The sequence below is a fragment of the Rhinoderma darwinii genome, chromosome 2 (genome assembly GCF_050947455.1).
Source record: "Rhinoderma darwinii isolate aRhiDar2 chromosome 2, aRhiDar2.hap1, whole genome shotgun sequence".
NCBI classification, from domain to species: Eukaryota; Metazoa; Chordata; class Amphibia; order Anura; family Rhinodermatidae; genus Rhinoderma; species Rhinoderma darwinii.
The window spans coordinates 449,843,931-449,866,764 of record NC_134688.1 but is presented as its reverse complement, the minus strand read 5'-3'; the positions used below and the strand labels follow the sequence as shown (position 1 = coordinate 449,866,764).

The 22,834-nt window shown below is 38.1% G+C and overlaps 1 protein-coding gene across 3 annotated transcripts in view; it reads right to left on the bottom strand.

Moving 5' to 3' along the window:
- Positions 1–22,834, bottom strand: part of NCAM2 (neural cell adhesion molecule 2) — a 276,456-nt gene that overhangs the window by 65,655 nt on the left and 187,967 nt on the right. For all 3 annotated transcript variants that reach the window (XM_075854510.1, XM_075854512.1, XM_075854511.1), the window contains exons 11-14: positions 17,592–17,688; positions 14,689–14,862; positions 12,501–12,620; positions 5,375–5,496 (exon numbers count right to left, since the gene is read on the bottom strand). In XM_075854510.1, coding sequence (XP_075710625.1) covers positions 5,375–5,496; positions 12,501–12,620; positions 14,689–14,862; positions 17,592–17,688 — 513 coding nt within the window. The remainder of the gene's footprint in view (positions 1–5,374; positions 5,497–12,500; positions 12,621–14,688; positions 14,863–17,591; positions 17,689–22,834) is intronic.

Here is a 22,834-nt window from a genome sequence, read left to right as displayed (position 1 = left end):
TACTCTTTGCATTGGCAATGGAACCTCTCGCCTGTTTGATCAGAGAGGATGGAAATATTGTGGGTTTTGGAGCTAGGGGGGAAGAGGATAAAATTATCTTATATGCTGACGACCTTTTATTTTTTTTGACGAACCCGGAAGAAAAATTGGATTATGTTATTATTCAAAGATTTGGATTCTATTCTGGTCTAAGGATCAATTGGGAAAAATCCATATTAATGCCACTAGATAAAAGCGATTTAGTACTACAAACAAAAATTAGAATCATATATCCAGGAGAAAACTTTAGATATTTGGGTATAGAAATGTAAAATAATATAAAAGAATTTTTGGATTATAATTTGCTCCCCCTTATTATTCAAAGATTTGGATTCTATTCTGGTCTAAGGATCAATTGGGAAAAATCCATATTAATGCCACTAGATAAAAGCGATTTAGTACTACAAACAAAAATTTGAATCATATATCCAGGAGAAAACTTTAGATATTTGGGTATAGAAATGTAAAATAATATAAAATAATTTTTGTATTATAATTTGCTCCCCCTTATAAACTAAATGGAAAAAAAAATAAGAATATGGAACGAATTGGCAATATCAAAAGCCAATAAAATTGTCTTGATTAAAACAGTTCTAATCCCCAAACTTTTATGTGTTTTTGGGGTTACCCCTGTGTGGATACAAGATAAATATTTTAAGAAAATCATAACTATCTTTAATAACCTGATTTGGGGAAGGAAGAGAGTTCGGATTAAGCTAGACTACTTATGTCCTTCAAGAGAACAAGGAGGACTAGCATTTCCAGATATTAGAGTATATTACTTAGCAGCACAATTACAATACATACAAGAATGGGATAAGGCCGAGTTCTTACAATGATTGATCACTAACATTAAAGGCCGCTTTTCAGATATTTATGAGGTGTTAGAATCTGGTCAATTAAAATCTGGAGTTATGGAAAACGTGTTGACAGCACAACCCCTGCATGAATGCTGGAACAGTTTAAGAAATATGACTGGTCGAAATGGTTTTTTATCCTTTTCCCCGTTATGGCACAATCTTAATATAGAAGAATGTAAGGCTATCCCAGAGTTACCATTGTTAAAACATAGAGGGATTAGATATGTACTAGATATAATGGAAGAAGGAAAAATCAAAACATGGGAAAAATTATCAGTTGATTTTGACTTGATGGAGAAGGAAACATTCTCCTATATTCAATTAAAGCATGCATTTGATAAATTTGATAAATTTAAAGATGGCAATCCTCTCAATAAAGACCATATGGATGACTTTTACAAAAAACTGAGAAAATACAAATGTGAAAAAAAACCTCTCTCTAGGTTGTATAAATCCCTGATGGAAATAAAGTCAAGGAAAATAAAATTTAATTGTGTTATAAAATGGGAGAAGGAATTGAATAACGATTGTGTTCTTGATTGGAACATAATATTTCAAAATATTTGTAAAGTATCGATAAGCATGAACCATCAGCTTATTCAGTTCAATTTGATACATAGGCTTTACTATACGCCAGCCCTTTTGAGTAAGTTCTCGATTAATAAAGCTTCTAACTGCCCCAGATGTGGCGCAGCGGAAGCAAACTATTTGCACATGTTATGGAATTGTATTAAGATTGCCGATTACTGGGATAGAATTTTTAAAAACATTTTGGAAAAAATAGATCCAGATATAGTGTTTCAACCTCAACTGGTATTGCTGGATGATGATTCCAAATTAAATATTTCTAAGGAAAAAAAATGTGGATTAATAAAACTATTATTTATTGCAAAATTACTAATAGTTAGAAAGTGGATATCTAGCTCCCCACCGGAGTTTAATGCTTGGGTAAATAATGTGAAAATTATAATGAAATATGAGAAAATCTATAATCAAGGCAAACACTGTAAAACCTATTGGGGGGAGTGGTAAGAATTTTTGTTCTTTTTGTTTTTTTTTCTTTTACCAAGATCGGTCTTGAGAGGGTGGGGGCTGGGAGTAGGGGGGCAATTTAAAAATATGTGTATAATTGTATTTTCTTTATTCCTTACTTGTATGGAATTTTATATTGTATTGAATAAAAATAAAAAAATATATATATATATTTTATGTATAAGCAATAATTTTGAATTGCATATGTTCAACTGAACATAAATCCAAATCTTATGTATTCCAATCTACCTATCCGAAACCTTTCACAGTCCTCTTTTTCTATATTTTTCTATATTTTATATGCTTATTGATTAGTGTCATGGAATAGTTACATAGTTGATAACGTTGAAAAAAGACACAGGTCCATCAAGTCCAACCTATAATCCTACCGTGTTGATCCAGATGAAGGCAAAAAAAACAAACCATGTGGTTAATGTCAATTTCCTCATTAAATTAAAAATTCCACCCTTACTCCAGTTATGGCAATCAGAATATACCCCGGTATTAACATCCCATCTGCAGAATCTAGTACTCATAACTTGTAATATTATATTTTTCAAGAAATACATCAAGGCCCTTCTTCAACTTACTCAAAGAATCAACCATCACAACTTCAAGTGGCAGAGATTTCCATAGTCTCACCGCTCTCACGGTAAAGAATCCCTGTCTGTGACAATGGTGAAATCAATTGTTTTCTCTAGACATAGAAGATGCCCTCTTGTGATTGTTACATGGCTTGGTGCAACATATTATTGTGTCTTGTTTCTGAGTTTAGGTTTATTTCAGCGGTGTAGATAAAATGGATGCGGAGGTAGAAGAAGCACCTGAGCTCTGGTGCCTAAGGCTCCTCTACCAGATAAAAGACACCAGTGTTACAAATGGCACATGGTAGGTGGGGACACTCTTAGAGATTTTGCATTGGAGCCTGTGAATATATTAGAAACAAGGAAAAGGGGTATGGAAGGAAATAGAGGACAAAAGGTTACCTGGATCACTAGATCTCTTAATAAAAATAATTTACCGGCAATAGCAGGCATGTGTTGCCTGAAAGAGAAGTATAGGATGAAATGATCAGATCCCATTTTTATTACTATTTTATAACTATTACCATAAGCAGTAAGTTAATTAAATAAATGGGAATAGTGTGGGCAAGTTCAGGTCTAATAGAATGTGACCATTACTTCAGATGTTCACTTCACTTGGAGCTTAAATCGATAGCACTTTATTCATATCTTTTTAATTTTAATACAATAGCATACTTCCTTTTATAATTACAAGACAGATAGTTGTGATCTGATACATGGTTTATACTACATTTGCGCTTTTGTGTCCATGCAACAATGATTTTTTGCAAGTAGTTACACACATGTATCCCTTTCTGCTACTAAAGAGAAGCGTACATGCCGTGTGCTATCAACATTCCCTGCTCTCTGTGGCATTAGCGCTCCTGGTTCACTATATACTGCAAAGCAGGCCGGAAGAGACAGAGCGCTATGCTGTCACGACGTTCCAGCTCTCCACGAGTCAGCTGGCCGATTGAAATACCGGTTTGCCTCTCTATGAGCCTGGGTTACAGTCAGCACCTCAGCTTTCTAGTGTCTGGCTGTAACCGCCTTCTTTCGCTGCTTGGGGAAAGACTTTCACTTCCACCTCAATAATTCAGATGTGCGGTGTACAGCAATGCTCACCCTGAACTTTTCCCTCTATTGAACTGTCCCTGCTCTAGTGCCTAGTTTCTCCCGATATACGTTTCGCTGACGTCAGTCAGCTCCTTTTAGGTGCCATTAGAAGAGATTTAGTAAAATTTACATATGCAGATTGCTGGAGAAATATGTGCCTAATTTATTAAGAGGCGCATGCCAGATAACTGGAGTAGAAAAGTGAATAAAGTTCCTTCATGGACTTCTTTGAGTCTGATAACTATGGATCACAAAAAAAAATCTAATTAGTTCATTGCACAAAATGTCAAAACAAAAATAAAGTAAAACTCCATAGTGTAACTTATACAAACATTAGTGCATCACATGAAAGCAAATTGTATTCTTTCAACTATTAATGAGTTATGGCCCTATGCACATAGGTAACATTTCCATTTCTGCTGGAGATGTGAATTAAATGAAAATCTAAAAGTAGAATGTGTTACAATAATGCAGTAAATAGAACATTTTATCAATTGAGGGAATTGTAAATTAGAACATTTCAGAATTAATGCTATTTGTTTCACTGTACAAACCAACAATGAATTCATGTACATCGAGTGTATCATTATAATCTCATCTAATTCACTTACCATGAAAAATAAGGCAACTGTTACTCCAATCTCAATAATTTTTTTAACAAAGTTAACTGCAGTGATATTTAAAATTGGAGTTTTCTCTATTTTTTTTTATGCAAATGAATTTACAGAGGAGATGATAGACAAGGAACAGGAAGCAGAGGAATGACAGATAATGTAAAGCCTTTAAAGGGAACCTACTGAAAAAAGGCCATACTTACTCATACAAGGGCAGGTAAAAACACAATTTTCCCAACAGGCTTGCGTATTTTGGCCAAAATATTGTGGATATTTATAATTTAACATGGATATCTTTTCAGGATGCAGCCATGCCTTGTAATGTTGGGGGAGAACAGTGTGTCAGTACTTTGTGTGGCACACTTAGATGGTGCTGAGCAGCCTGCCTGATCTAATATTATGGGCGTAACTAATGCCAGCATGATGCACTACATGTAACCGTGTGACTGGCACACTTATAGAAGCTTTATCTGTGTGCAATGATTATACTAAGCAGCCACAGCCTTCATGAATAGTTGGTGTGAGAGTGGCTGTTCATCTGTATATTGCACCAGTGCAATTTCCCAATATGTAGCATTGTGGTCTGTCTGCATCCTGTTGGGAACTAATGTTTGTACCTGCCCTTGTGAGTAAGTCTGGCCTTATTTAGTGATTTTACTTTAAAGGGAACCTGTCACATTAAACATATAGTCCAATCCGTAAGCATTCTGTTATAGAGCAGGAGGAGTTGAGAAGATCGATTTATAGTTTTGTTGTAAAAGGTACGGGATAACCTGTAATTTTTCTGATTTTAATCTCTGCTCACTGTGAGCTAAAGAGTCTAGTGAGCAGTCCTACTCAGTCATTGGCAGCTAATTCTGTATGAACACTAATGCAGGGAAGGATGTCAATCAATGGTTGAGACCACCCACTTGACACTTTAGCCCAGAGTGATCAGTGATCAGTGATTAAAATCAATAAATTACAGGTTATCCTTAATCTTTTCCCACAAAATTATCTATCAATCTAGTCAGCTCCCCCAGCTCAACAACATAATGCCTGCAGATTGTCCTGAATGCTCCACGTGACCGGTTCCCTTTTAACATGGTTTGAATAAGTCCATACCATTGCCATAAATATTACATAACAAATATATAGTAAATGTACTCACACTTCTGTATTTAACAACATAATTTAAGATTGGGGCGCCTCCATCATCTTGCTTTGTTATGCTCAGCTTAAAGCTCTTGCCTGCACCTGGCTGTCCATGAATAGATGGAGGACTTGGCTCACCTGAAAAAAATACACAAATGCATCCGGTTATATAGGTATATGTTAATGATGGGGTCTATTTATTGATTACATCTGGTGAAAGCATTTTATTTTTGTTCATAACATGATGTGTTGATGTGCCACTAGGCAGCATGGGATTGAAAGCTATTTGTTAACTTTGTTACATTGTATATTATTTTGCTACAAAATCAAGCGCACACACTATACGCCCTTATTTCCACCGAAAATGTGCCAAAACTTGATGCATAGAGATTTACATGTGGGCTAATGTGTTGTAATGTGTGAACCAAACGTATTCTGTTAATATCATGGTGTTATCTTGCAATAATATCCCCTTTGCATATGTCATCATAGAGTGGGCTTCCCCAACTGCAACCCCTCTATATTAGCCAGAGCGGAGAGCTGCTAATAAAGAGTGACTCTTGTTCTTGCAGACCAAGCTGTTCATGTATTACATGGTTGGCCATTCATTTGAATGACTGTCATGTAATACTACATTAACCCTTCAGAAGTTACTACAGGGAAACTGGTCAGATACCAGCTATTTGCTAGTAGTTTCAGAAGCCAGACCCGAGGCGGTCACCTGCAAAATGCTGGCTCCAGAAAACCCTTTCTAAACTCCAATCCCTTTGGCCTATGCAGGAATAATGCCTGTCCACCCCCCAATTTACCTTATAATGTTTTGTCAAAATCTTATCTCCTGCAGAAAAATCCTTTCAATCCAAAATGTCTGATCCTTGTTTGCCCCGGCATTTGCGGTCAGCGGACCCCCACACACAAAAGATCTTTAGCTGATTCCATGATTTTCACAATTGAACCTATCCCCCGATACACAGGTGTATGTGATAGAACAGCAGTAAGATGCATGCTCAACAATATAAAGACTCTCTATAGTTTCTTCTTAAAAACTTGAAGGGTTTGTATGAAATTAGTACATTTTGTTTTCCCAAAACAAGGGCCACGTGGTCCATGGTCTGTGTCTGATGTTGCAGCTTAGCTCCACTCACTTGACTGGGAATGAGAATAGATAGGTACCATGGACAAGAGAGACAATGTTTTTGGAAAAAAGTAGCCATTTTTTCTAATCTCATACAATCTTTTTAACCCCTTAATGACCAGGCCTTTTTGCGCGTTAATGACCAAGTACAATTTTTGGTTTTTGGTACATTTCATAACTTCTTTATTTTCCGTATGAAAATGAGGGCTTGTTTTTTGCGGGACGAGTTGTATTTTTCGAATGCATCATTTTTGGGTGAAAATAGTGTATTGATTAACTTTTATTAAGTTTTTTTTGGGAGGGAATTGAAACTAAACGCTATTCCAGTATTGTTTTTCGTGACTTATATTTACGCCGTTCACTGTGACATAAATAACATGTTATGTTCATTCTATGAGTTAGTGCGATTGCGGCGATACTAAATGTTTATAGGTTTTTTAGGTTTCACTAGGTTTGTACAAAAAACCCTTTTAAAAAATATATTTGTTTTTGCATCACAGCATTTCAAAAGCCGTAACTTTTTACGGTCGATGTGGCAAGATGTGGGATGGCTTTTTGCATTGTGTAGTTTTCTTTGGTACTATTTTAGAGTACATAGGACTCATTGATTAACAGGGAAATGGAAGAAAAATAAATTTGCTGTTAGTTTTGAATTTTTTTTTGTCGTTTAATCAATGTGTTAACTTCATTGTTTGAAAAAAGTGGTTTTATTTCAATTTTTACATTATTTTTCTTTTTTTGTTTCATAAACTTTTTTTTAAATATTTTTTTTAGTACCACAAGCGGACTTTACGGTGTGATCTTCTGATAGCAGATATAATGCTTTTAGTATACTTCATATGCTGGCATGGCCTGATAGGCAGTTACTTAAGGCAGACCTTGGGGGCCTTTATTAAGCCTACGGCTGCCATGGAAACCTATTGGGGCCCCACGAACGCATCGCGAGTGCGGCAATGGGGTGACAGAGGTGTCAAACACCTTGGATTGCTGCGATCTTTATTGACCGCAGCATCTAAGGGGTTAAACTGCAGGAATCGGACTACTCTCCAATTCCGGCAGTTGCAGCAGCAGCCAGTCTGTGTATAAAAGCCGGGCTCCTGCCACTGATCTCGTGGATACAGCTGCAGTACCTACGAGATACGAGCAAATTATATATTTGTCATAATGCAGGAACTAGCACACGCTCGTGACGGATATATCCATCGCTCATCAGTAAGGGGTTAACCTTAAAGGGTAACCAAACTTTTAAAAAACTTTTGACATGTCATAGCACTGAGACCCCCACCAATCACTAAAACAAAGTGACATTAGTGCTCGGGTGAGCGATGTGCCGCTTCGTTTATGATCGGCTTTCCTCGGAAAGCCAAGCGAGCAATGTACTTACTCAGAGACTGTCTATTAAGCCCGTACACTGCTCCAGGGAAAGACGAGGAAAGCTGATTAGAAAGGAAGCGGCACAGCACGTCACGCTTATGCAGCTTTGTTTCAACGATCGGCGGGGTTCACAGTGCTCGGAGCCCCCTGATCAAATCTCCTGACATGAAATTATGACATGTCAAAAGTTTTCTAATAGTTTGGTTACACTTTTAAAAATTATGTCTACAGTTTAGTTATTATAGCTTACTTTTAGGGTATCTGTACACTTAGCTCTAGTGTTCTGTGCGTTTCTGGGGTTTTGGCCACACATATTGTACAGGTGAAACATGTTGAAAACCATAAGTTTCACCTGCGGTAAAAATTGCGGCAATCCATGGTAAAATCACGTGCGGTTCTTGGCTGTACGGCGCACTACAGCTACGTGTTTGGGCAGCCTTAAGCAGATAACTGAACATACTGAGTGTATTTAAAATTATGCAATTATCTGCAAGGTTAAACTGTAAGTAAACATTTATGGAAAATATTAACTGACTTTAGATTTTTTTTTTTAAATACCAGTAAAGCTGCAAAAGTAAAGAGAATTCAAGGTCATGCTAAACATCTAAGTATTATAATGTAATTGATACTATTATTACAAAAAGGTGTTTAGTTTTGTGTTCAATTTGTTTGAATTATTGGCTCCATCGTAAGTGCACAAAAAGCTTTATGCTAAGCAATGGCATGGATGTGACCGTGCTGAGTATAGCAGCAGACGGACTGTAATTAGCTGCACTGTCTACGCGCTGTATAAATTACAAAGTGACCAGCTGGCACAAAAATCTACAAAAAGTGCTCTTTATTTTTCTTTTTATCAGCAGTTTTTAAACAATTGCACATCGATAGTGTGTGCGGTTTTCTAAGAACTGCAGTTACTTCATTGTGCAAGACTTTCCTTTAGGTGGATGTTAAGTCTCCTAGGAGAAAAATAGTTCAATCCCTATTCTGCAAGTTCTCAGTTGTTACATCTTAGAAAACATATTGGACAGAAAAAACTTTTATGTATAGTCAAAAATGGATATTTTACTATCTATCTATCTATCTATCTATCTATCTATCTATCTATCTATCTATCTATCTATCTATCTATCTATCTATCTATCTATCTATCTATCTATCTATCTCATATCTATCTATCTATCTATCTATCTATCTATCTATCTATCTATCTATCTATCTATCTATCTATCTATCTACCTTTGCCAGTCCTAAGGACTGGCAAATATGCCAACTGGCAAATCAGGTGAAACGATTTACCCATCTCTAATAGAGCTAAACACATTTTTTGATTTGCCAAATGCTTCACGGTTTGCTGGCTTTAGAATACCATGGGAGAAATGATTTGCTTACTATTGTCAAAAAATCTCTAAAAGCAAATCTCCAACATTGATTTGTCTAACGATTTCTAATTGGCGGCAAATTGTTAACAACATTTGTTCACCCCCACTAAAGCCCCACTGTCACCTTTAGGCTTTATTCAGACGAACGGGAAAAACGTCCGTGCAACGCGCGTGATTTGCACGTGCGTTGCACGGACCTATATTAGTCTATGGGGCCGTGCAGACATGTCAGTGATTTTTACTCAGCGTGAGTCCGCTGAAAAAAAGTCACGACATGTCCGTTCTTTCTGCGTTTTGCGTGAATTACGCACCCATTGAAGTCAATGGGTGCGTGAAAACCATGCATGCCGCACGGAAGCACTTCCGTGTGAATTGCGTGATTCGCGCAACAGCTGTCAAAAGGATGAATGTAAACAGAAAAGCACCACGTGCTTTTCTGTTTACTAACATCCAAATGGAGTGTCATAATGATGGCGGCTGCGCAAAAAGCACGCAGCCGCGCATCATATGCTGATGCCCCACGGAGCTGTTAAGTGGTTTTTGCGCACGCAAAACGCCGCATTTTTGCGTGCGCAAAAACGCCACGTTCGTGTGAATCCAGCCTAAAAGAGCATTTTTCTGTCTGTTAGATTTCATGTAAATGCCTGAGCCAATGCATTTTATGGCTAACAGTTACTGATAGAGTCTTAGAGAGACATAAGGGGTGATTTATGGTAAGATATTGTAGAGCAAGGGGCTCATATATTGTTCTTACACAGGGGCCATACACTATCTGTACACCTGTGTGTGTGTGTGTGTGTGTGTGTGTGTGTGTGTGTGTGTGCTCAGTGGCGTAACCGCCCCCCCTAGAGACTCCGCTAGCGGCCACAATGATTGCTCAGCGACGCCACATTCAATAGTGTCTGCGTCCTTTGGACACAGATGCTATTGCACAATATGACAGGGAAGGGAGGTATCTCCCTGCTCTGCCATAGGCTACTGGAACTGTGGCATAGCTCTTGGGGTCGCAACAGTCGCAATTGCGAATGGGCCCCTTAGCCACACAGCGCTAACCGTGTGGAGCTCCAGTATTCACTCTGCCGTGAGTGGCTCGGCGCAGGCAGGCGCGACGTAGTGACATAATCGCGCCTGACTGCGCCAAGTCACTCACAGCAATGTCCGGAGGGGAAGGATCCTCCACCCGTCGTGGGAATGGGGATAGGTAAGTAATTATGTTATTATTTTTCTATTAGGCACTATGGGGCATTATACTGGGTAGGGAAGGGGGGCTGATATGGTGACAGCTATAGGAGCATTTTACTATATGAGGGGCATTATACTGTATGGGCGGCATTATACGGGGGGCATTATACTGTTGGGACAGCTATGGACGGCATTATACTGTATGGGGGCATTATACTGTGGGGGCAGCTGTGGGGGGCATTATACAGTGTGGGGGAAGCTATGGGGGCATTATACTGTGGGGACAGTTATGTGTGGCATTATACTGTGGGGGCAGCTATGTGGGGCATTATATTGTGGGGGAAGTTATAAGGGGCATTATACTGTGTGGGACATTATACTGTGGGGCAACTATGGGGGCAATATACTGTGGGGGCAGATATGGGAGGTATTTTACTGTGTGGGGGCAGCTATGGGGAGCATTATACTGTGGGGGTAGCTATGGGGGCATTATACTGTGGGGGCAGCTATGGGGCATTATGTTGTATGGGGGAACTTGTTTGGGCATTGTACTGCATGGGGGCATCTGTGTGAGCATTATTCTGTATGGGGGCCTCCGTGTGGGCATTATACTGCATGGGGCATCTGTGTTGGCATTATACTATATGGGGCATCTGTGTGGGCATTATACTGTATGGGGCACCTGTGTGGGCATTATACTGTATGGGGGCATCTGTGTAGGCATTATACTGTATGGGGCATTATACTGTATGGTGGCAGCTTAGGGGGCATTATACTGTGTGGATTGAACTGGGTATGTATGGACGGGGATTGGGTTGGATTAGAGGCGTGGCTTAAAACAAAAAAATAGCTTATGCGCGCCACATTGATTGTCCCTTTTTGTGATACTTGAACGTATAGCCCCGTCTATGGGGAGGGGGTGAGCTGTATATCTTTATATGGGGAGGCTGTACAGCCCTGTCTACCAGGGGCTCTGTATAGCACTGTCAACAGGGGGGGGGCTGTATAGCACTGTATGGGGAGGCTGTCTACAGGGGGAGCTGTATAGCACTGCCTACAGGGAGGCTGCATAGCACTGTCTACAGGGGGGCTGTATAGCACTGTCTACAGGAGGGGGCTGTATGGCACTATTTACAGGGGGCACTATCTACAAGGGCAGGCTGTGTGTGGCACCCAGGGGAGGGGGACACAGTCAAAAGTTTGCTATGGGGCCCAGTGATTCCTAGTTACGCCTGTGTGTGTGTGTGTGTGTGTGTGTGTGTGTGTGTGTGTGTGTGTGTGTGTGTCTAAGCTGCTGGTTTTCTTTTTCATTGCTTTAAAAATGAGCACGTTTGAAATTAATGAATTTCTAATTTAATGATTGCATTTGTATATGGGCTATTTATAAAAGTGATGTCAGTGTTAAAGTGATGGCATACAGTATGATGGCAAAGTGATGGCTAGGATCCCCACTGATCCCTAGAATGTAGGGGCCTCAGCATTGATTTAGCGCTGTGTCCCCTTTACTGTTTTTCCCTACACATCGGCGCTCTCGCCACCAGCTGTAAATTGAAACTGCAGCATGGCCACCTTCAAGTTCTGATGGACTCAACCTGTCCATGTATCACATGGAGAGCTACTGTCTTTCCTTTCAATAACCATGTAATACTACCACTGCAGAGGAAATGTTTGACTGGCAACGGCTTCCCCCTGCAAAATCAGCTGCTGCCAGTGGTGTCAGTAGCCGAGCAGCTGACCGCCGCACGAGCTCCCAAATGAAATGTGTTATCTGCAATGAAACAACCGCTTTAAAGGAACACTTCAGGACAGTCTAATACACTGTGATATGCCTAGTAAAGGCCATGAAGGGGTGAAGCCGATTTCTATATTTGGTGTTCTTTGAGTCTCGATGTCATACACCCCCCAGGCCTTACTAGGCATTACCGAGTGTATCAATTTTTACTGAAGTATTCGAGTAAAATATTTAATATATTAAAACTATAGAACATCTAAATACACAATATAGTTTTAAAAAAAATGCATTAAACACGCATAGAATTCAATAGCAATAATACATAGATTTTTATACTTACGAACAGGAAGAGTCTGAAAAATATCTATTTTACTGTATTCTCCTTGTCCTTTACCATTAACAGCAGCAACCTTGACTTCATATGTTGTATTGGCCTCCAAATTGGCCAGAACAACAATCGCTGCATAAAAAAAACACCATTAAAGTAATAGCAGTAAAATACATAACAGTAATGTACAAAACATCTCTTAATTATTACATCCAAACAGTGTAAAATCTGCTGTCCTACTTTTTCAGAGCTTAAAATTATTTTTCTATAGGAACTCAGTGACACAATCTTGATTTATGTCAATAGAAATATCTAAAAGGCATATTAACCTACTAGGAAACACTAAAATGATAACAGAATACTTCACAGATTCAGTCATACCTAGACTTTCCCTCATCTAGCTCTTAGACCTCTATCTAAAAACCTTGACCTAGGCAGTGTGGCTTGTTCGTGCACCCGCTGGCTCTCAGCAACATTTGCCACTAGCGACGACCATGAAAAGATGGACTAGCTAAAATATTAGCTCTATTTTCAAAAAACTCCATGGTCAACTTTTTGAATAACCTTATCAATTCTATTTTGCCGGGGTTAATGTTCTCTATCTAGCCTTGAAACCTTCCCTAGGGTCAAGTGGGTCAAGTGCGTAGTTTATATAGCAATAGCCTTCAACATGACAGCAGAAATTTGACTTCTACTGTAAGTATACCATTTATATGTAACTTGAATATCTAGTTATAAGGAATAGAAAAGAAAACCGTCCCACTTTCTGCTCTGTGCTCACCCCTGGAGTGGAGCATTATAGCTGATAAATGACCCCAAAGCGCTGAGGTATTCCATCTCGGCCTCTCTCACATGATCCAAGAAAGGATTGTTGAAAGGCCTAAAGGTCTTATGGAGGTGAGGAAGACAACCGCATATATAATTATACTGATATGTGGTGCAGTTATTGCAGCCTCTTCCCTAATCAAAACATCCCAGTCCTTTTGTGGTTGCAATAGCAAAGTCAATGAAGGGCTCTTATGAAATGAGACACCATAATAGTGTAATAGAATAAGTAAACACTGAAAATGCTAAGGAATTTAATGCTTGTTTAACAGTGTTGGATAGCTGAAAACTGTTGAAGTAGCACAATTATTTGAAGAGGTCACCCCAGAAATGAGTGGGATGTAAAGAAGTAAAATGTAATCCCGGCGCTCCAGAGCATAACATCACTTATCTCAGCTAGTCGCACCTACAGTATCTAATTAGTTTAGGAGAATAAATATAATGATAATTTCGGTAAAAATTAAAGGCTATAGAAAACTTTTAAGACTTTTTTTTATATTAAAACAATGTATTATAGTGTTTAGTGCAACTTTGTAATTCGTTTTTATCAAATTTGTTTGGCTTTTTAAGATACTGTACAGTGTCCATGTATCCTGGATACATAGAAGCTGTATATTGCGCTAAAACCCGAATCTGTCAGGTTAGCAGGACTGACGGCTTTGATGAAAGCTGGACTGATGGCTACAATCAGGCTGATGTCGATTACATCTTAGTTATGAACTTAGATGTGATCGGTATCAGGTGGATCCTGCGTGTCAGAGACACACAGGACCCGCTGTTACCGAAGCCGCCAGTCCCGCTGACCTGACGGATTCGGGTTTCAGCGCAAGACAAAGCTTCTATTTATACAGGATACATAGAAGCTGTATCTCAAAAAGTAAAAAATAAAGTAATAAAAAAACGATTACAAGGTTGCCCTCTAAACTGTACAATACATTGTTTTAGTCTTAAAAAAAAGTCTTCAAAGGTTTCCATAGCCTTTAAGGTCCCCTATGTATTTCCTTTCCTCCCTTGGCTTCTCCGTTCTCTACCCATGTTCAATTTCACACTTAGTTTCTCTTTTTACTTCCATCATCCACAGTGATCCTAAACTACTTTCGGCCTCTGGCATCCTTTAACAATGGAGTTGGGCCTCCTCAGCTGCTGGGGCCCATAACAGCTGCCTTGGTTGCTATCCTGATAGTTACACCTTCATTCAACCACAGACCAACCTCATACGACTCCTGTTTATGGTTAGATATCACATTTTAGCTAGTCACACCCTATTATGGGATGACATCATTGCAGTATATTAACCTATCATAGACCAAAAAAAATATCTAAATATGATTCCTTGCCCTTGAACCACAATAGGTCAGTTCTCCTGATTACTCACTTTGTGTTCCATGTGAATGAACAACTTTCCAGGTATCTGAAGACACTTCTTTAAAATCCATTTGATAATGATGAATTGGGACACCACCATGGGAGTCTGGTTTATTGAAAAATATTTTGGCATATGTCTGTGACAATTCTATAACTCGCAAACCATGTGGACTGGAAGGCACATCTATGAGATACAAAAACATCTAGGTCTATAAATACAAATACAACGTATGCAAGCATTGGTTAACCCCATACAGTCTAAGCCTTTTTTTTTTTTTTCATTTTTGTTTTACATTCCCTGCCTTCTATGAGCCATAACTTTTTTATTTCTGGAGTGGTGTGAGGGCTTGTTTTTTGCGGGAGGAGTTGTAGTTTCTATTGGCACCATTTAAAGTACCATATAATGTACTGGGAAACTGAAGAAAATTCTATGTGGGGTGGAATTGGAAAAAACTGTAATTCCTCCATTTTCTTTCGGGTTTCGTTTTTACGTCTTTCACCGTGTGGTAAACACCACAAATTGACTTTATTCTGCTGGTCAATACGATTACGGTGATACCAAATGTATAAAGGTTTTTTAATGCACACCACCGTGCCCGCAATCACGGCCTGTGATTGCGGGCACGGCCGGCCGCCGACTGGCACCCGCATTTTCGGTCCGTGCTCCCATACAAAGTATGGGAGAACGGCCCGCAAAATGCAAAGGTACGGCCATGTTCTTTTTTTTAAAAAATGTACATTACTTTAGAGGAAAAATGGGAAAAGGTTTTTTTTTTTACTTTTAATTTTTTTAAAATATTTTTTCACTACTAAAAACGTTATTTAACTCTTTTTGTACACATTCTGTTAGTCCCCTTAGGGGACCTGAACAATCAATTGTTAGATCGCTGGTATAATACACTGCAATACTAATGTATTGCCATTTTTACAGGCTACAGGCAAGGCTTAACAGAGGCAGAGTGAAGGCAATCCTCTGGGCCTTCAATAGGCCCCTGGGCTGCCATAACAACCACTGACACCCCACGATCGCTTTCTAGGGGCGCCAATGAGCTGTTGGAGGGGGCCTCCCCCTTCCATAATGCCTCAGATGCTGTGGTCGCGATCGCTGTTGCTGGCCTTTAGTGCCTGTTGTCAGATGTAATACACTGCTGATACCCGCAGCGTATAGAGCGCGCTCAGCGTGTGAGCGTGCTTCATACTTCTCCCCCTGCACCATGATGTGCACTTACATCAAGGTGCATAAGGAGGTTAAAACACCTAATGTTGCATAGGCCAGAAGATTCTTTAATATTTGGGGGTTTGCTGTGTCAGGAAACAACAGACTTTAACTAATAGATCATTGATGGCATTTCCTAAACAATGGACTAATAAATTAGGCACATGGCTGACCAAGCACCACAAAGTGAAATCTATGCCAGCTTCTAGCATAAATTATAGTAAATTTGTCAACAGGGGTAGCCCCACCCCACTTCCACTAAGCTCCACCCGCTTTTTAGAAAAGTGCTGTGAGCGGTGGAAACCTCACAATTGCCACTTTTGTGCCATGTGTAATTTTTCGACAACAGAAAACTGGTGTAGAGAAGTTAATAGATTTCCCCTAATATTACAGGCAGCACTACATCTAAGTCCCTTTTTTGTATAACGATAAGTATTTTTTAAAGATGATGTCAATAAAGTGACCTTTTAAAGAATAAGAAGCCAACCATCATGAAAAATTTTAGCGCTCCTTTAAGGCCTGTCTCTCAAAAGTAATTTGCTGTCTTCCATGCCAAAAAACAAAAATAAGACCCTTAAATTTTTAATGCATAAAATTGTATGTAATTGTTAAAAAACATTTTTTTATTAAAGTATTTATTTTAGATCTTTATAAATATATACATAATGATTATGTTATTTTTAACAAGATGAAAAAGATTAATCACATTTAAGGACATTTACAACAAAATATATTGTCATACTGTAGCATTCTATGGCTAAGTGCTTTAGCTGGAAACATGTAAGGAAACCATTGCTTTTAGTGTGTGGCGTCCAATTAACAAGTCTCACTTTTATCGGAATGAGTACATGTGAATATTACAATTTTAAATTGGATCTCCAGCTGTTGCAAATCTACAATTCTCAGTCTATGACAGGGCATTCTGGGTGTTGTAGTTTCTTAACAGCTGTTCAGCCATAGGTTGGAGACCACCGTTTTCATGCACAATATAGTCATGGAATACAGATGTGTCCTTCCTTACCTTTTTTCATATATCAATATATTCTAATATGTGTGTCAGGAGATGACAACTTTGTAAAAGAACATTATGTTGTGATACTCTGTCACGAGATGTCTATGCTGAATGTGTCTATGTGTGGTCGCCCAGTGGTTGTGATGTGAAATGCAGCCTGTCAAGGGTTTTGCTAGTATGTCACACTATTGTATTGAATTTGTTTCATGAGAAGTTGGAGTCCTTAACCAAATTCAAGAAAACGTAAGAGTGGACACATCTGTACATGTAGGATATTGCTCCAAAGTGTTTATAAGATTTTTTTTTGCGCTATAGACAATCTGTCTACTGTGCTTAACTAAGGCCAGCTAGTGAGAATCTTCAGAACAAAAAACCCATGGTTGGATGTGAGCATCAGATGTCTGGTCAGCAGTATCTCATGTGCTTCTGTTTTCTGACTACAGCTTTACACTATAAATACTTTAAGAAAATCATACACTCAATTTAACCCATATCCCAGACTGTCAAAATACAACATTTGTAATCATGTGTAAAAACGAAATACCAACATCTCGAAGGGAACACAAGACAAATATAAGTCCTTAAGCCCATTCTGAGTGACTGGTAAAGTTATTTATCTTAGAGGCAAAAGAAGTTAAATAAACATTTGTAAAAACCTATTATATAAGAATCACACTGCACATACCAGCCAATGTGAGGACATATTCCTGAATCCTTGATCCGATTGAATTGATTGCTGTACAGTTGTATCGCCCAAAGTCATTGTCTGATATTGGAGTTATCTTTAATAAGAAAAATAAATATAAACATTAAAAAATGTTCTGTATATATACATATATGCCTAATATGGGAAAACAATGCACAATGCAATATCATTACTTTATTGTCACTCACATACCACCAAACCCTGGGCCTGCTCGTATACCAGCTGTTGTGATAATGAAATGTGACGTCACAGTAATGTCAGATCTTCGCATACAGATGGAAAACTAGAAGGACCGGAGATCCTCCGACGATGCACAATCAGCACAGAATCAATAAATTAAGTATATTGCAAGCCCCTTTAAAATTATTTGTGTGACGCATTACACATATTTTCTGTAAAGAGCACACCATGTGGTTAGGCATGGAACTGCAAGTCATTTTTTTTTCATATTTATAAGATAAAAAGTTAAATTATTTTGATGCAAAAGAAATAAATAAAGTAACACAATTTCAAAGTGTTTATGATGTGAGTCATTTCTACTTAAAAAAAAAAAAAGTAATCTATATATTTATAAGCAGAATTCCAATACATGATAAATCAGTGACATCCATTCAACTATGGTATGCTTCTCCTCCCGCCCTTCCTTTATATTACACCAGTTATACTGTTCTTTTTACATGTTTGTTTTGCCAATGTAAACAGTTCTCTTCATTTCTCATCTGCATCTACTAATGCACTGACGACAATGTGGTCTTTGTCATTCCCAGCAGTGTCAATGCATATGATGATTTTCTTCTTCTTGTAGACAGATATCTATTATGTTGTATTGTTATAATCTCATACTTTGATTTTGCTCAATAAAAAGTTATTAGAATATAAAACAAATCTAAATATCCTGATACAAGTGCCATAAAGCAGGGACCATTTTCTTCTCTTTCCCACTCTATAATGGAAGTGTAGGAAACACCTGCATGACCCCAATATTAGAGGTGAAGGACATTGACCCTTGCCTGTCTCTATAATAGCATAGCAATCTATCAATGTCATCTGCAGGCCTCATCTGACATTGCTATGCAAAGGCTCAAATATGTTCACATTGGTGCTTACCAACTGGCAGGGGCAAATATTTATTCATTACTGAGTTTGGTAGACTTATTTAAAAAAAATATAATAAATAATAATATAAATCTCCTTTTAACAATAACTTTAGCCTAGCTGATTATAAGCATTGACAACAATATTGTTGCAAAAAGTAATAAATCCTCTGTAGAAATATAGGAACAATGGTGGCTAGACTAAGTCTATTGTATCTATTTGGATTTAACAATTCCACCCAAGGAAATTCAGGCTTCTCAAAAATGAATTTCTAGGTCATGAGCCTCAGAATAACTACAATGTAAAAGTTGAACAAAAGATCAAGCAGAAGCAAAGCTAAAGGAATAGAGTACAACAGAGTCACATTTCTTAGATAATAAAAGAACTTTCATTTTTAATGAACAGGTAAATTAGAGTTGAGTTTGTCAGATGTATGATATAATATATGAAAACCAACAGCATTAACTAAAAGAGGCCTGAGAATGTTAAATGATAATTCCAGCTCTGCTACATTACAAAACACTTAAAAAAAAAACACTGGCAAATATTTAGGCTGAAGTTTAGACTATAAATAGATTTGTTAATTGTAACTTTAAATGAGTTGCACAGGATTCCAAAAAACATGTCTGCTTTCTTCTAAAAAACTGTCCATGGATTGTGTTTGGATTTCAGCTCCAGTGAAGCGAATGGAACTAAGCTGCAATACCACACACAACCTGTGGACATACGTGGCATTGTTTTAAAAAGAAAGCAGACATGCTTTCTTTTTTTTAATCCTGTACAACCCTTTTAAGTATTGATTAATCAAATAAATCTGTTGGGGTGCAGTTAATTTTTTTAATCTTAGCTGATTGTAGGTGGTTGAGTTTTCTACAATACTTCATGAAGACTCATCACAACAGCAACAATATTATATATATATATATATATATATATATATATATATATATATATATATATATATATATATATATATATATATATAAAATATAAAAGAGGGGTCATGACATGAGCAGTTCCTCCTCAGTTCCCAACTGTACCCTACGTCATGCTGTTTTTTCCCCCTGCCAGAATTGGGAACCAAAGTGAGGTAAAGGGAAGTCTCAGGGAATCACCAGGGTCCATAATAATGTCCTGAACATGTATCTGGAGAACTTTTTAAACCACTGTGGCAAGAGGTTTCCTTAGACCGATTAACTCTCATCTAAACCCCGCCAGCACCACTCTCCTCTGACGGAGTCATGATTAAACCCATTTTCTAGACCTCCAACTGTAAGCGCCTCCATTTGAAGTGGTCCATTTATTTTGGCTACATATTGATCGCTTTGGATCATCTCTGTATTTTGGCTCATCTTGGTGTCACATACTGCTTAGATATGTTTCTAGTAACATAGACTGTGATATCACTACGCTTCAAAAATTGCCATTCTCCGAATCTACTGACAGAACCAGATTCTGCTAGTCCTGGGTCCAGTCTTGATGCGGAGGCTCCAGATCTCACTAGTTGAGAAGGTCTACCCCTGGACTATTATGCTAGGCCCACAACAGTATGATCGCAGGTGTATATTTTTATATTTGAGCCTACAGACCACGTCTTTGGTCCGTACCAGCTACCCGATCTGTTCTGCTTTTCTCTACTATCCTCTGCCTCATTTCTCTGCATTTTTTTTATACAACGAAATTAGCTTCTACCATTTCCTACTTCTACAAGTGGATTTTTCTACATATACTTTTATTGTGATGCATTTTTTGCAATGTGTTGTATCATGTTCTGCTAAGCTAAATTCTAATAAAAAACAAATTAAGCATAAATATACGAAAATAAGAAAAAACTTAAATACTGTTCCATTTTGATATTAATCATGTCTAAAAGAGTAATAAAATGGATTAGAACCAAGTAAGGAACACAGTGATAGATTGTTAATTTCAATGAATATATCACTTTTGTCATCTGAGATATTGTCCTACTCAAATAAAATAAAACAGTGCCATGACTAATGAATACAGCAGCGATTATGCAGTGTATCTACAAATATGTGAACACGGGTTTATGACTTACAGCTTGATAAATGTTTGCTTAGTCTGCTAGGTCCGAAGACCTTTCATGATTAATGGGACAAAAACCTCTCCATAATTCTCTCTGGTGTTAATAAAATTGAGAACACAGAATATCCAAGAAGTTTAATGTGGCCCAATTGTATGTATTATTTTCTGAAAAAATAAACAACTGTCTAAAGTCAAAAAATCCAAATGTATGTTCATATTAAATTAAATAATCTAAATGATCAATTTATGGGACACTACATGAGTCATCAACTTAATTCGACAAAAAAAAAAGCCAAGTACAAAAAAAAAAAATATGGGTTGTCAATCTATTCTGACAATGAAAGCATAAACAGTGGTATAACTACAGAAGGTACAGAGGTTGCAGATGGACCTTGGCCCTAGGGCATTTGGGGGCCCAATGATGACTATATGAGGGAATGTTAATGTTTATTATCTCTGTACTGTAACATCACTGTGTGCATTATCTTTTAGTTTTAACACCGTGTATATTATCTATGTACTTTGACATAACTGTATTCATTATTCCAGTACTATGACATAACTGTGTTCATTACTTTGACATCAATATCCTTGTATTATGATGCTGTCTTTATTATCTCTGTGCTGTGACTTAACTATGGTTCTTAGACTAAGGCCTCATGCACACATCCGTTGCCCGTCGTACGGCCGCTAATGACGGATCTGTGAAACACGGACCGCAGACGGATGGCTTCCTTGTGCAGTGCGTTGTTTTAACGGACCAAATGAATGGAATGGCCGAGACTGTTCCATCAAAATCTAACAGGAGTAGGACCTGTTCTATGTTTGTCGGAACGGCCACACGTTTCCGTTAAAACAACGGAAGTGTGCATGGCCACATAGAAATACATTTATCTGTGTGCTATCTGTTAAAAAAACAGATAGCACCCTGAAGAAAATAACTGAAGTGGGCATGAGGCCTCCACAGCTCTTGCACACGACCAAACACGAAAAGCAGTCCAAGTGTCGGCTGGATTTCGCAACGGACCACGGTACAGGTGGACGGGACTCCTGGCATCATAGACATTTATGATGCTACGAGTCCCTGCCTCCCCACGGAACTGCAGTTCCATACTGAACAAAATGATACAGTACGGAACAGCAGTTTCGTGGGGAGGCAGGGACTCGTAGCATCATACAATATCTATGATACTTGGAGTCCCGTTCACGTTTACCGCGGTCAGGCCAGGAAATCCAGCCGACACTTGGACCATTTTTCACGGCCCGATCTCGGTCGTGTGCAAGAGCTCAGTAGTGACATGTTTATTATCTCTATCCTGCAACATTTTCCCTGTTTTGTGACATCATTGTTAACTTTTTTCCTATATTGTGACATTACTGTGTGCAATAACCCTATCCTATGACTTCACAGTATTTATTATACTGTCACATCATTGTGTTTGTTATTATAGTTTTGTGAAATTACTGTTAGTTATTCCCATATTGTGATACTCTGTGGCCTTCATTACTGTACTGTGACATTATTATATGCAACAATAACCCTTTGAGTACATTATTATTATTATTTTAAAATAAATAGATCAGTCAGTGTGTTTAGTGTAACTTTGTACTTAGTCTTTAATAAAAAATCTTTTACTTTTAAAGATACAGCTGTTCTGTATTCTCTATATCATTCGCTTTTTTTTTGTATAATGATAGGTATTCTTTAAAGACCATGGCAATAAAATGACCTTTTTCAGAATGAGGAGCCAACCATCATGAGGAGTTTAAGCGCTCGCTTAAAGGCTATATAAACCTTTGAAACGCAATTTATTTATTTTTTAATAAAAATGTGTATCAGTGTGTTTGGTGCAACTTTACAAATACTTTTTATTAAAAAAATGTTTGCTTTTTTAGATACAGCTGCTCTGTATTCTCTATACAGAGCAGTTGTATCTAGCGCTATTCATTGAATTTGTCAATACCGCGGACCTGAAGGGTTCAGTGACAGCGGGTCCTCATCGAGCTGTTAACGATGACATCAAAGTTCATAATTTAAAAGTGATAGAGATTAATAGAGAATACAGAGCAGCTGTATCTCC